This window comes from Salvelinus alpinus, chromosome 33 (genome assembly GCF_045679555.1).
Source record: "Salvelinus alpinus chromosome 33, SLU_Salpinus.1, whole genome shotgun sequence".
Classification (NCBI taxonomy): Eukaryota; Metazoa; Chordata; class Actinopteri; order Salmoniformes; family Salmonidae; genus Salvelinus; species Salvelinus alpinus.
In genome coordinates, this window is record NC_092118.1 from 18,165,231 (window position 1) to 18,178,921 (window position 13,691).

At 43.8% G+C, this 13,691-nt stretch overlaps 1 protein-coding gene across 1 annotated transcript; it reads left to right on the top strand.

The window, feature by feature from the left end:
* The first annotated feature begins 9,225 nt into the window (after window positions 1-9,225).
* LOC139563149 (adenosine receptor A2b-like) lies at window positions 9,226-12,814 on the top strand. Its single transcript, XM_071381467.1, has 2 exons — window positions 9,226-10,147; window positions 11,180-12,814. The coding sequence occupies exons 1-2, from the start codon at window positions 9,349-9,351 to the stop codon at window positions 11,476-11,478; spliced, it is 1,098 nt and encodes a 365-aa protein (XP_071237568.1). The 5' UTR covers window positions 9,226-9,348; the 3' UTR covers window positions 11,479-12,814.
* Window positions 12,815-13,691: the final 877 nt, after the last annotated feature.

Below are 13,691 nucleotides of genomic sequence, written 5' to 3' on the forward strand. Positions count from 1 at the left end.
ATTACCATTGCCACACTTTCATTTATTCATTAATTCTTTATGCTTTATTTATTTATTCATAGCAAAGAGAGATCATGCTCTCGAAGGCGAGGTGCCAATAGACTGGAGATGCGGACGTATCCACCACTGCATATTCCTGCTTTGTAGACAAACTGTGGAACGCAGTGTTCTGGAAACCTTACCGGGCCCTCTCCCCTCCATTCCCTCCCCACACCGAGAGCTCAGTCTGTGGGGAGAGCAGCAAACAAAGCAGCCTTAACATTATGCAGTGCACAGCTTCCCTGCATCTAGCAACCAACCTCTACACTCCCAAGAGCAGAGAGGAGGGGTTAGGGGTTACAATCAATGTTGTGGCATAGAAAAACAACAGAAGAGGCAAGACATTTAATGAATGTCAATAACTCATACCATAGCAGAGCTCTTTTCGAGTGAGAGGGGAGGTGTGATTATGTAATACTGAAATGCTCTAGCCTCAGGATTGGCATTCCTGTGTGAGGGTGGGAGGAAGAAGCACAGTAGCATAAGTATTGCATAACTCTGTCAATATATGAACTAGTATAGCAGTCTTACCCAGGAGGAAAAACAGTTAATGGTCATCATTCATACCCAGCACACAGATAATTGAAAAGGACTTACCTGTATTATTTATTTAACCTTTAACTAGGCAAGTCAGTTAAAACACATTCTTATTTACAATGATGGCCTACCAAAAGGCCTTGTGCGGGGAAAGGGACTGGGATTAAACATTTAAATTAAAATAGGACAGAACTACATAGAGACCTAAGACAACACAGCATGGCAGCAACACAGCATGGCAGCAGCACAACATGGTAGCTTAACAAAACAGGGTACAGACAACAGCACAAAGGGCAAGGAGGTAGAGACAACACATCACGCAAAGCAGCCACAACTGTCAGTAAGAGTGTCCATGATTGAGTCTTTGAGATAAAGCATTGTTTGGCCAAAATGTTGCAAAGAACATCCTTGTCTATTTATATTCCACCATCTATAGGGCTCTAACACTCAAACCCTATCAGGCTACTATCTATAGGGCTCTAACACTCAAACCCTATCAGGCTACTATCTATAGGGCTCTAACACTCAAACCCTATCAGGCTACTATCTATAGGGCTCTAACACTCAAACCCTATCAGGCTACTATCTATAGGGCTCTAACACTCAAACCCTATCAGGCTACTATCTATAGGGCTCTAACACTCAAACCCTATCAGGCTACTATCTATAGGGCTCTAACACTCAAACCCTATCAGGCTACTATCTATAGGGCTCTAACACTCAAACCCTATCAGGCTACTATCTATAGGCCTCTAACTCAAACCCTATCAGGCTACTATGTATGGTTCGGAGCTGTGGAGTTCAATGATAGATGTCTGGTTATCAGAGACTCTTAAATTACTGACTTTATGCCCTCATTGCCTTGGTAAAGTAATACACTCTGTGCCTTGATCATGTAAATCTCAATGAGATGTCAGATTTCTGTGGGGATTATGCACATGGCTCACTATGCGTCCTTTAAATGTTCTAATGAATCATGACAAGGAAAAAGTTAAAGAGTTGTGGTGCATAGACCACTTCCTGTCAGTGCCTTTTCCCGATTTGTAGTGGGTCTTGAAAGAACCAGAATCATCTGCATAAGATTTCACTGCTCTAATGACAATGCCCAAGTGAAGAAATATGAGAAAGTACATTTCTCTGGGGGAATATAAGTGTCCTTGAGTTGGGGTTTGGACTGAGAGCCAATGTAATTCTGTGAATAGCTTTCCTCAATTATAATAGTCACATAAGAGAGGGGTCACATCAAGTGGGAGGTTGACATTATTCCTCTGGATACATTCTCACTGGGCATAGACATCAGTTCCATTGTCAATTAAATGAAATAAGCATGCCATTGAAATTTGAACGACAAATCGAACGAAGACGCTGTGAATCAAGAAGCAGGTGAAACGTTTAATAAAACAAACATGAAACGAGATAACAGTGGCATGAATACCGACTGAGGAACAAACATAAGGGAGGGACAGATAAGAGGTGTGAATCATAATGATCAACATGTGCGTGTAATGAAGAATCCCAGGACCGGTGGTTAGTATTCCGGCAAAGTCAAATGCCGGAGAAGCAGGAGTAGACGTGACAGGAACCACCGGCCTGAGGAAACATGAAAAGCAGGTGAGATGCGATAGTGACTGGGAAGCTGTGACCTATACATCACCTCGTTGACCCTCCAGAGAACCTTGAACAGCCCTGAAAACCAGGGGCTCAGTTTCTTGCAGGGCAGGCGGAGTGAGAGGTTCCTGGTAGAAAGCCAGACGCGATCCCCAGGATGAAACACAGGGGTCTCACTGCAGTGGATGGCGTGCTGGAGTCTTACGTGAGCGTCACGCCACACTTCTGCACGCCAAAAACACTCATCAACCGCAGGAGCATTGGTCTGGCTCGGGGTCCACGGAGCCAGGGCTGGCTGAACACTCAAAACACACTGGAAGGGGGTCAACCCAGTGGAGGAGTGATGTAGCGCGTTCTGGGAGTACTCTGCCCATGGAAGGAAACGTGCCCACTCACCCTGCCGGTCCTGACAGTGACTGTTCAGGAAACTTCTGAGCTCCTGGTTCAGCCTCTATCTGCCCGTTTGTCTGAAGCCGGTACTCGGAAGTGAGGCTGACCGTGACCCCAAGCGTCTCCCTAAAGGCCCTCCATACTCATGATCGGAATTTGGGGCCACAATCAGAGACAATGTCCTCCAGAAGGCCATAATGCCAGAAGAGTGCCTCAGCGACCTGGAAAGCAGTGGGGAGACCAGGAAGAGGGATTAAAAACAGGATTTAGACAATCTATCCACTACCACCAAAATGGTGGTGAAAGTGTCAGAGGAAGGGAGATCGGTTACAAAGTCAATGGATAGATGTGGCCAGGGTCGCTGAGGCATGGGAAGGGTGAAGGCGTTTGCCCTGCTGGAGCGTTCTGGGGTGATTTTGTTTGAGCACATATGGAACAGGAGTTGACGTAGCGAGTGACATCCCGCGCTCAAGTGGGCCACCAGTATTTCCCAGAGATGAAATGGATAGTGCAAGAAATACCTGGATGTCCAGGTCAACAGCCAATCCCTTATCCCTGTGGGAACGTAGATGCGTTCAGGAGGACAGTTAGTGGGTGTTTGGACAGGACCCTCTCCCCCGAATCGTAGAGCCAGGACAGGGCATCAGCCTTGGTGTTCTTTGAACCTGGGCGATAAGTCAGCGTGAAGTCAAACCTTGAACAGGGCCCACCTCGCTTGGCGCGGATTCAACGTCCTCGCTGTCCGTATGTACTCCAGATTCCGATGGTCAGTGAGAAGGACGAATGGAGGGCGCCAAGGAACCAGCCAGTGTCTCCAATCCTCTAATGACAACTTCACTGCCAGGAGCTCCTGATCACACGACATCGGAATTCCTCTGCAGGGGACAGTTTAGAGAAAAAAAAGCACAAGGGGTACAATTTCAGTGGAATACCCGGTTGGATCTTGTGGGATCTGGATGTTTGAGCAGTGGGTGGAGTTGAAACATCCCTTGAGACAGAAGGCCTCGTCGGCTGCTGGGCTCCACACCAACCTACAGGGCCCTCCCTTAAGGAGAGGAGCAGCAACAGAGCTGACGTTCCTGATGAAGAGGCGGTAGAAGTTGGTAAACCGCAAAAACCGTTGTAACCCCTTTATGGTGGTTGGGACTGGCCATGGCATGACTGCATCTACCTTCTGGTCTTCCATCCTCACACCCTGATTTGGTAACCTAAGGATACCGACCTCTGGTGGAATTGGAACTTCTCAGGCTTGACAAACAGATGGTTAGCCAGGATGCATTCCAGGACTGCTCGGACGGGGGTGATGTGATCCTCCAGGGTAGCCGAGTAGCTCAGGATGTTATCGATATACACGACCTGGCGTCCGAGCATGTCCCTGAACACTAACGGAGCATTTGCTAAGCCAAAGGGCATCACCAAGTATTCGTAGTGACCAGACATCGTGCTGAATGATGTCTTCCACTCATCCCCCGCCCGGATGAGATTGTAAGCACTCCGCAGGTCCAGTTTAGTTTTTTTTTTTTATAAAAAGCTGCGCGATGGCACCAATGGGAGAGGGTACCGATACTTGGTGCTGATTTCGTTGAGTCCTCTGTAGTCGATGCAGGGACATAACCCTCCATATTTCTTGGCTATGAAGAGAAAGAAAAAAAAGCTGACGTGGACGTGCGAATGAAACCTTGTTGGAACGCCACTTGGATGTAATCCTCCATGGCCTGGGTCTCAGCCACCGACAGAGGGTTGATGCATCTGCGCAGAACCTGAAAGTAGGTCGATGGCACAGTCTCAGGGGCAATGAGGAGGAAGACAGTCTTGGAGAATACCTCCCGCAGGTCCTGATATACCTCTGGGATGTTGGGCAACCATTAGGACTCTCAACCGACATGGAACCACAAAGGACAAGGAAGCAGGTCCGCCAGCATTCAGGCGACCAGTCTGTAATTCTCATCCTCGACCATGAGATGGTAGGATTATGGCGTTGAAGCCAAGGGAGGCCGAGGATGATCTTGTGGACTGGTAATGAAAAGGGGGATGTTCTCCTGATGACTGGACTCCACGGTGAAGGTGAGTGGCTGAGTGATGGAGAGGAGAGCGGGTATGAGTTATGATGTTAAGGGAGGAGGCAAGGGTCTGGTCAGTAAAGTTCCCCCGCGGCACCAGATTCCACTAACGCTGTAGACACCATACGTTTTTGGTGTGATGGACACCAAAAAGAGCCTAGTAGACAGTGATAGAACTCTCACTCCTGTCCCAGGGGGTGGAAGATCATGCGACTGTCCCTCTGCTCTTGTGAATCCCAGATTTGGACATCCCGGACACCTCTGGAGCTTGTGTTCTCCTTGTCCACAGTACAGACAGAGCCCCAGCTGTATCCGTCTGTGGCTATAGCTGGGGCTCTGTCTGTACTGTGGACAAGGACTGGGGCTCTGGGGCTCTGATCCCGAGTGTTCACTGAGGGAGGTAAGCGATGAGTGTACCGGCGCTCCCGAAGTAGGTTATCCAGAAGGATGGCCATCGCAATGAGTGCATCCAATGTGAGGTTGTCGTCACAACAAGCCAATTACGTCTAGGACCTTTTCTAAGTAGTGTACCAAGCGCCGGCTCATTCCATCCACTTGATGCCGCTACTGTCCGAAAGGTGAGCACGTACTCAGCAGCCGTCTGGTTCCCCTGCTGTAATTGCAGTAGCCACTCACCTCCCTCTGCCCTCCAGGGGATGATCAAAAATACTTTTAAAAAACAGAGCCATGAACCCCTCATAAGAATCAAGCTCCTCTTGCCCAGACGGCTGTAGCCCATTCCAACGCACTCCCAGTTAGCAAGGAAATCACAGTGGCAACCTTATACCTCTCGGTGGTAGGAGCTCCCATCTGATGCCTAAAATAGAGGGAGCACTGTACTAGGAAGCCATGGCATTTGGATGGTGTACCGTCATGTTAATCGGGGAGGGATAAACGGGCGTCGCTGACCTGAGCGGGGGTCACTGAATTGTGCTGATGTGCTGGGTCGACTGGCTGAAGAGTATCCTCCGCTGGATGAAGGCAACGCCTCTCGGGTGTGTTTGAGACGTTGCATATTACGAAGAACCTCCATAGCCGATCCCAGTTGTGCCAGCTGGTCATGGTGTTGACGTAGAAAATAACCCTGTTCATCAACCATCTGAGAGATATTAGAATTTCCTGCTGCTTCCCTATTTTGAGTCGGTATTCTGTAACAAAGACGCTGTGAGTCGAGAAGCAGGTGAAACATTTAGTAACCCATGAAACGAGATAATATCACAGCGGCGAAAAAGCATGAACACAGGAACAATACCAACTGAGGAACAAATGTAAGGGACGGACAGATACGTGAGATATGTGAGGTAATGAGGAAGGTAATGGAGTCCAGGTGTGAATCATAATGATCAACAGGTGTGTGTAATGAAGAATGCCAGGTGTGCGTATTGATGTATCCCAGGACAGGTGGTTAGTATTCCGGCGACGAGGAGCAAGAGTAGACGTGACAGTAAAATAGTCAATATCAGTATAAACATTCGGAATGCTTTCTTCAGCACTGTTCTTCTTTATAAAGGGTACAGATGTGAATAACAATATATGGCATCTAATTTACATGAGAAAATTAATGGCTCTTATATCTTAATGAATCCCCTCCTACGAACAGCCTTGTTTTTTTACATCTTCTGACTCAATTTGAAAGAAACTATGCCATGTTAAAATCACATGATAGCTTTAGAGTGCCTGTAAACTGATATTTATGCACTTGGTCCTGTTATTAATCTACTATTTTAACAAGCTAATCTGCATCATAAAGCAAAGAAAACTTCACGCATGATTCCTCCATCGTCACCTACCTAGCACAAATCATACATTAAGCTGTGTGGTTGGGGGATATTCCCAAAATAGAATTTCCATTGAAAGCATATTGCTCAAGTACAAGTACAAGTGAGCTGAGAGTTACGAATGACTAATTTCTGTTGTGGTTATATTACTGCTATCATGCTGCACATTGTACCATTTACCACTTGACAGTGCCAGTTGCTTTACATTGTTTTGAATGCATTTGACCAACTTGGGGTTGATTAATGAAACAGTCAAGTGTAAACGTGTTTGAAATATATTTCTGAAGTTCTCTGTCATGGTTTGTGTGATCATGGGACACTTTCATCCAAAGTGTATCAGTGAGGGTGTTTCATCGTCACCCTGAAGATCTCATACCAGATAGTGCATCTGTCAGAGTGCTTTTATACACAATGGCAGAGTCTTGTTATCATGTGGCGTTAGGGAGACTGTCAGACAGACAGAGAGCATAATGCTGCTTGTTTCCCTTCACATATATCCTAGTGATAATGAAAGTTAGTAGTGGACCATCTACTACCCCCACATCCACTCTTCAGCCTCCATTCCAACTTGTGGTAGTCAGCCTACTATCTCTCCTCAGCATCTGTTATGTGTCACCATCCACTTGTGGAAGCACTCAGAGTGATGCAGCCCACGCAAAACAATCGAAGTCCACCCACTCACACAAAAAACAACACTGCACATCTTTCCCTATCTTGCAGGAGCAGATACACAAAACATCCTGTACATACACACACAGACAAAACATCCTGTGTGCACACACACACACACATGTGTACACGGACGCACACACACACACACACGGAAACCTACATGTGTACACGGACACACACACACACACACACTCTTTCCCTAATAGCTACTCATTTAAAGTATTCACCCTATCCATATTTGAGCTGTACAGATAAAGACTCCCATAAAACAATGTGAAAATAGGAATTCATTCTACTTGTCAAATCCCTATTTCTTAATGGGAATTCAAATTATTATTGAAAAGAGATGGAAAATTAACCAAACTATAGCACATAAGAGATTAGGGAAAACTTGCAGAGGGATTTAAGAAGATAACCCTGGTTGTTTTGCTTCGATGCCAGAACCCTTTGACCTTCTGCAGGGATGAGCCACCCTCTTTTCTGTGAACTTCCTTAAGATTCTAATCCTGTTAGTCCTGCTATTCTGAGGAGGCACATGAGATAATTCAGAGGTTCAGTTGTCCAATATGGGATGATTGCCGCAGTGCAACACATTACCTCTGCCTGGATCACACTACTTACAATGTACATCAAAGTCAGATGTATCAAAGCATCCAATCATATTGTCCCTGCACTATTAAAAAAATCACATTTGAGATAATATTCAGAATAATTATGTTTCCTGTGTCATTTTGATTATATTATGAAAGGGTGCTTGAATTCTGATTAAATGTGTCAAAAAAATCAAAGCATCATTATCCTACCCCATGTATTACTGACTCAACGTGGGCTAATGATCTCCTACCTGACTTGAACCCTGGTTTATTAGTAATTCATCTTCACTGGGGTAGAAGTTTAGTTGTTGCAATGTAAAACCCACAAGCACAGAGCAGCCTCTCTAACAGAGAGAAACGGTCATAAATCAGCACAGAAAATCAAAAAAAGAATGAGGACACTTATCACCATGCTTCAGGTAACCAATGGCAAACCAAAATGTGCATCAGCCCCACTCTCCTGTGGCTCAAAATAGAAAATGGATGTGCTGAGTGATTACAGAAAGGCACAAATTGGCCCCATACTTTTAGCTTCAGACTGCTACAATGCCCAGTCTCTGAAGCATAGCGGTGCCTATCTACATCTCAACACATACATCTCCTTTTCATCCTTTAATGTGCATAAAAAATGTATGTAGCATGAGATCATGATGGTGTTTTTTAATGGCCAGTATGTATTTGCATTGCTTTTAAAATCTCACGGCAGCTTGTGTCTTCATTTGTTCTTGATGATTCATGCTTATTCACTTCAACAGCTTGATTCATTTTGCAGACATTAGACAATAATGGAATATTATTTGTCTGGGCATAATCTTTCAATTTAAAGATAAATTCACTCTATCAACTTGTCACATTTAAAAGAGCTAACGAATGACTACAAATAAGCCTTCTGGTAATAACCAAAAAATGGATTCCAACTAAATTTGTTACATCTTTTTCATACAATGTGAAGTATATTCTGTAGAACCAAATGAAATAACCTTGTATTGGGGTGGGGCGTAATGAAAATATTATTCTCCGACTGATATTTCTCATGAAGGCCCTTGGATAGATAACATTTCTGCCTCAACCACTAATATGAGAGAATGTGAGCTATCTGTACAGTATCAATGTTTGAACAGCGAAGTCCAGCTGCTATGGAGGACCATCAGAGGGGCTGCTTCCCCAGCAGGTAGGCTAGTAGTGTCAGCTAGCCATGGACATATCCCTCTGTGGAAGGAGGACGGCCTGGAATACGCCTTTGATATATGCGCTTGTCACTGTCCTAATGACGAATCCATCTGTGCGGAGTCCAGCGCAGGGCTTGGAGTGTTTCAATACAATGTCGACTACATTACACAACAAAACAATGACATACATGGACACCAACTCTGAAATGTGTTGAAAAGTCCATTGAATGTGTATATTATCCTAATTGCCAAGGAATAATTATTTGCCTCTTGGTTTATCTTTTTACTAGCATCAGATCCACGTATTTGATTGGGGCACGTGACTACCACCTAACGTGCCACAGGTGTGGTAGTGGTATTTATTGTTGCGCATACCACGGCTTGGTAAGTTGATTTTATCATGTAAATTCACCTGAAAGAATTTTGAAGAGCATGCCCTTGGGTGTTTTCTTTTTTTTTTTTTTTGGTTTCACAGAGGAAGTGACAAACAATATGACCGACAATGTTTGCAACACTCAATTTGTCTGAGTCCGAGGAGACCAATCTAACCAGCACAGATACGCAAATGCTTCTAGAACGGCACAGGCCCATTAAAATTGGCATAATATCGGTTTTAGGAGCGATGATCACGTTGGGGAATATTGCAGTTATTATGGTGATTTCTTCATCGGTGTCCGGCTGGTCAAGGAACTCTCGATACTTTTTACTCTCACTCACAGGTGCTGATTCGGCGTTTGGACTGATCATCACGCCCTTGAATCTGTGCGTCAGTCTTGCGAAAGACTACAGTGAAGGCCCAGACTCCCTCTGTCACATTGTGGCTTTCTTCAACGCGACGATCTATTCGACTTGCATGTACACACTGGCTACAATAAGTCTAGAAAGATACATAGCAGTGTTTTACCCACTGAAGTACTCATCACTGATGACAAGGAGAAGAACGCTGCTTCTGATCGCGTTTGCATGGTGTTTTCCTCCATTTTTACTTGTGCCCATATCTTTCCCTAACGGGATAATTGAGGTCCACTTTTCTACAGCGTCACTGGTTTGCAATCCATCGTACTCTACTAACGTTGTGTACACTCTAACGTTGACGTGCCTCATCTTCTTTCCTTGTTCAATCATCATGACTTGCGCAAACCTGCGCCTTTGGTTTGCTGCAAAGAGACAGCGGGTAAAGATGCGGGCACAACACCTGGGTCGTCACAACAGACCCGACGTAGCCTCCAGGGTGCTTGTCCCTGTAATGACCGTGTACTACACATGTTGGACGCCGTGCATGGCGGCAATTATCTATAATGGTGAGTAGGCCTATAGAAGGAACCAGTTGGTTTACATTTAGGGGATGAATGAACTTTAACTTTGTAGATGGAACATCTAAAATTCAGACAAGGTGCATGTTTTTCCCAAAGTCACTCACCACCCTTCTAAATGATCTCAGGAAAATTGCCGTAACAAATGTAGGCTACAAGGCTGTAAAGTGCAAATGCCAATGTGCTGGGTGTAAGATGCCCGAGGTAGGCTGATGAATCAGACTGATATGGGCAGCTTCTGGTATACGGCCTGAAACTAAGCAGTCTCAACGGGAACTTTTCTTTACATTTAAGAATCTTGAATAAAATTACATTTTACACTACCGGTTGTCAGTATAGTTGGTTAATCAAATTATCCCCAGGAAAGTGTTATTTGCCCGACTTTTTGAGCGCTGGTATTGCTGCTGAAATATCTATCACATGGCACATGGGGAAAAACATGTAAACACCTGCAAAACTTTGGTCAGTATGCATTCATCAAAGTGCAAGTCCTTCATTCTTGTGCACGTGCCTTGGATCAGGAGCAAACGCATCTTGATTGTCACACCCACATTTTGAAGTCTGTAATAATAATTTTCTGTGGATATTTTGTCGCAAATTTTGACCCACTGAAGAACCAATCCCACGGACAATCGGCAGTAAGTTAAAATTGTATTCAACGTTCGTGATAGACAAGGGAAGATTGGTTATTTGTAAATGTGTTTGCAAGGCGCCATACTAGGTTATGTTTGCTTACTCTAACTCGGCTAGATGAGGTTTTTGCAGAGTGTGCAATTTTAGTCGTGCAATTTTACATATAACTATGTATGGTGCAGTATTTCTCCAGTGAAATGAATTGCATGAAAACTAGTTGTCTCATTTGAATGACAACAAACACTTCATTGAAGAATCCTGTCCATAGTTCACACTCCTGCTAGAAGTAGTACTGTTGACAATCACTCTGACTGACTATAGTCAGTTTTATTTCATAGCCTATGCTGTCCTTATGTATTTTTCTCTCTCTGTTTTCCTTTCCACCAGCCATCTCGGGCAACAGAGTTCCGGAGTGGATGGAGTTTGGGGTGGTGTGGCTGCCAACCTCCAACGGTTTCCTCAACTGCATCTTCTACTTCTGGATCAACCGCAGCTTCCGTAGAAAGTTCTGCCTGCTCTTCCAGCGGCTGTGTCTCACATTGTGCCCAGATTTGGCCAAGGCCCTGGGCTGCACAGCCAGCTCACAGACTGTAGTCTGGGACAATAACAACACCCTCCAGGAGCGCTGCTCCAGTGTGTCGTCAACCTGCACCCTGATCACCCTGGCCAGTGACACCCCCTTCTGAGGGATTAGGCTTCTCATAGACATGGTACTCACTCACATTATTCAATGATACATCTGGTAAGTTTCAACACCAAACACCTGAAGGACATTTAGGAGAGCTGCTTGTATTGAGATGGTGGTATCAGGTTATATTTCAAAACAAAGTGTGGCAAGGAGACATGGGAGTGCTGTCAGGCCATGGTGTGGTGTTTGACAGGGGCTTTGAAGCATTTATCTTCCTCACCATCACTTGAGTTAGCTTGAATTTTTTTTTTTTTTGGAACCCAAACATAATTCTTTGACATTTTATTCATCCCCAATTGACAGTATTTGGTCCATGCTGGAATGTTTCTTTTTTTTATAGATTTTTTTTGTTTTACATTTTACTGTCACACCAAGTGTTGTCAGAATTTCATGCACCAACAGTGAAGACCTCTTAAACCACATTTTTAGTATTTTTTTTTAGTTTGTAAATCCATCTGAATGTAGCCCTCATCCAGCCATGTCTCCCGCCACCTTGTTTGTATTTGCATTATCAGTATTTTACGCGGTGCTACAATTTTATCTGCAGGTTGTCTACAGCCCATCAATATGTTGCACTTAAATGTCAATAATGTTTAATTAATTGAAATATTTAGCCATCAAACAATAAAATGTATTTGTTGAACTTCATTAGGAAATGTTTACAAGCTCTTTGATGGTCTTCAGGCCATCTACTCTGTACACCTATATCTTGTATTTCAAAGGCCCGGCGTATACGTAGCAGCCTTGCAAGGTAAACCTTTAAGTCATAGAATTTCATCCCGAGAAAAGTAATTAAACGGCTCCAGTGTATAAAAGTCACCACTACACTTGTGTCTGTCGGCGTTACCCTTTCCCTCCTTTTGACTTAGCTTCTCATATCACCAGGGTCACCTCCCAATTCGTGGTCCCTTTTTTAAAGCTGTTAAGACTACTTATGTATAACCATCACTGCTACTGTCCGCCCTACATTGAATGATATTGGGCAGCTCTCTTGTACTATTTACAACTTCCTTTAGACATGCTATTATGGTAAATGTTGACAGTGATACCTGTTGATTGTGAACCCATCTCTTTGAGATTCATGACCTGGCATGTATAGTGTTTGGCTGAAATCTGAAAATATAGTCCATATTTATTATGAAACTTGCCAAACTCTATTGGTGCTTTCAAATGTAAAAATAAGTACTTGGACTTTTACGAATGATGTATGTTTAAATTGTATTTTGTGAGTAGTTGAGTGACTTGGCTGTGTACATAACAGTTTTATATTGTTTATAAATAAGTGAAAACCCCCCAAAATGTTTGTGATTGGGAAATAAAGCATAATGCCTTTATTGTGTTAATTAGTCATTTAGTGTGGCATCGAAAAGGAGAGGCAGATTTGAGAAGCTGCCTACATGGGAATTATCCTCTGCAAGAGGCTTCACTGAATATCACTTATTTCCCACACCATATTTATTCCAATTTGAGGTCAAGTCAGACTCACACAGGTTTCTGTGCCTTAGCTCAGGAGATCCAGTCATAGGTGGTGGGCCGACGCATTGTATCGGCTTTAGTTTTCGAGATGATTGGTCTCTGCTGAGGGAGGAGCTGTTTTTTTACATAGTGTGTATATATATTTTTTTTCTGCACACATTTCTGCCATCAAACAATGTCCTATTGTACATAAGCACAGCTGGTGACACCTCGAGAGAGATCTCAGTCTGACAAACTGCTATCAGGTAAAGTGTTATTTATTTTTGGTATCTATTTAGTTATAGAGACGTGATACCATCAATGCAAGCTGTAAAATAACTCTCTAACTTGACTTAAAACGTAACCTTAAAAATGTAGCTAACTACAACAAGTAGACCTTTTGCAAGCTGGCAGGAGCAGATTACTTAATCACTAGCATGTCATTCTGGAACAGGGAGCTTTAGCTATTATTCCAAGTAGCAATTTAAGACTACAAAAATATATAGGACAAGTATTGTAAAGCTAATACAGTCATCAAGGCAGAACTCACTAATTTAATTAATGCTGACGAATAAGAACTGCCACATTATCCCTGTCAATAGACCTAGTTGGAGTAGGATGCAGAGTACCCTGCCTTTATCCTTGTAGCCTAGTTGTAAATTAAGACTGTCAAGATGTTCATTTCTACAATCCTTTGCTGCTGTGATTTCTTTGATTCAATCTTGTCTCTCACGTTTGTCTCCCACAATCTATTCA

Bases quoted from the DNA above. Each gene is read 5' to 3' on its own strand.
- LOC139563149 (XM_071381467.1), top strand. From the start codon at position 9,349: ATGTTTGCAACACTCAATTTGTCTGAGTCCGAGGAGACCAATCTAACC. The intron at 10,148-11,179 runs GTGAGTAGGCCT...CCTTTCCACCAG, and splicing joins GGCGGCAATTATCTATAATG to CCATCTCGGGCAACAGAGTT.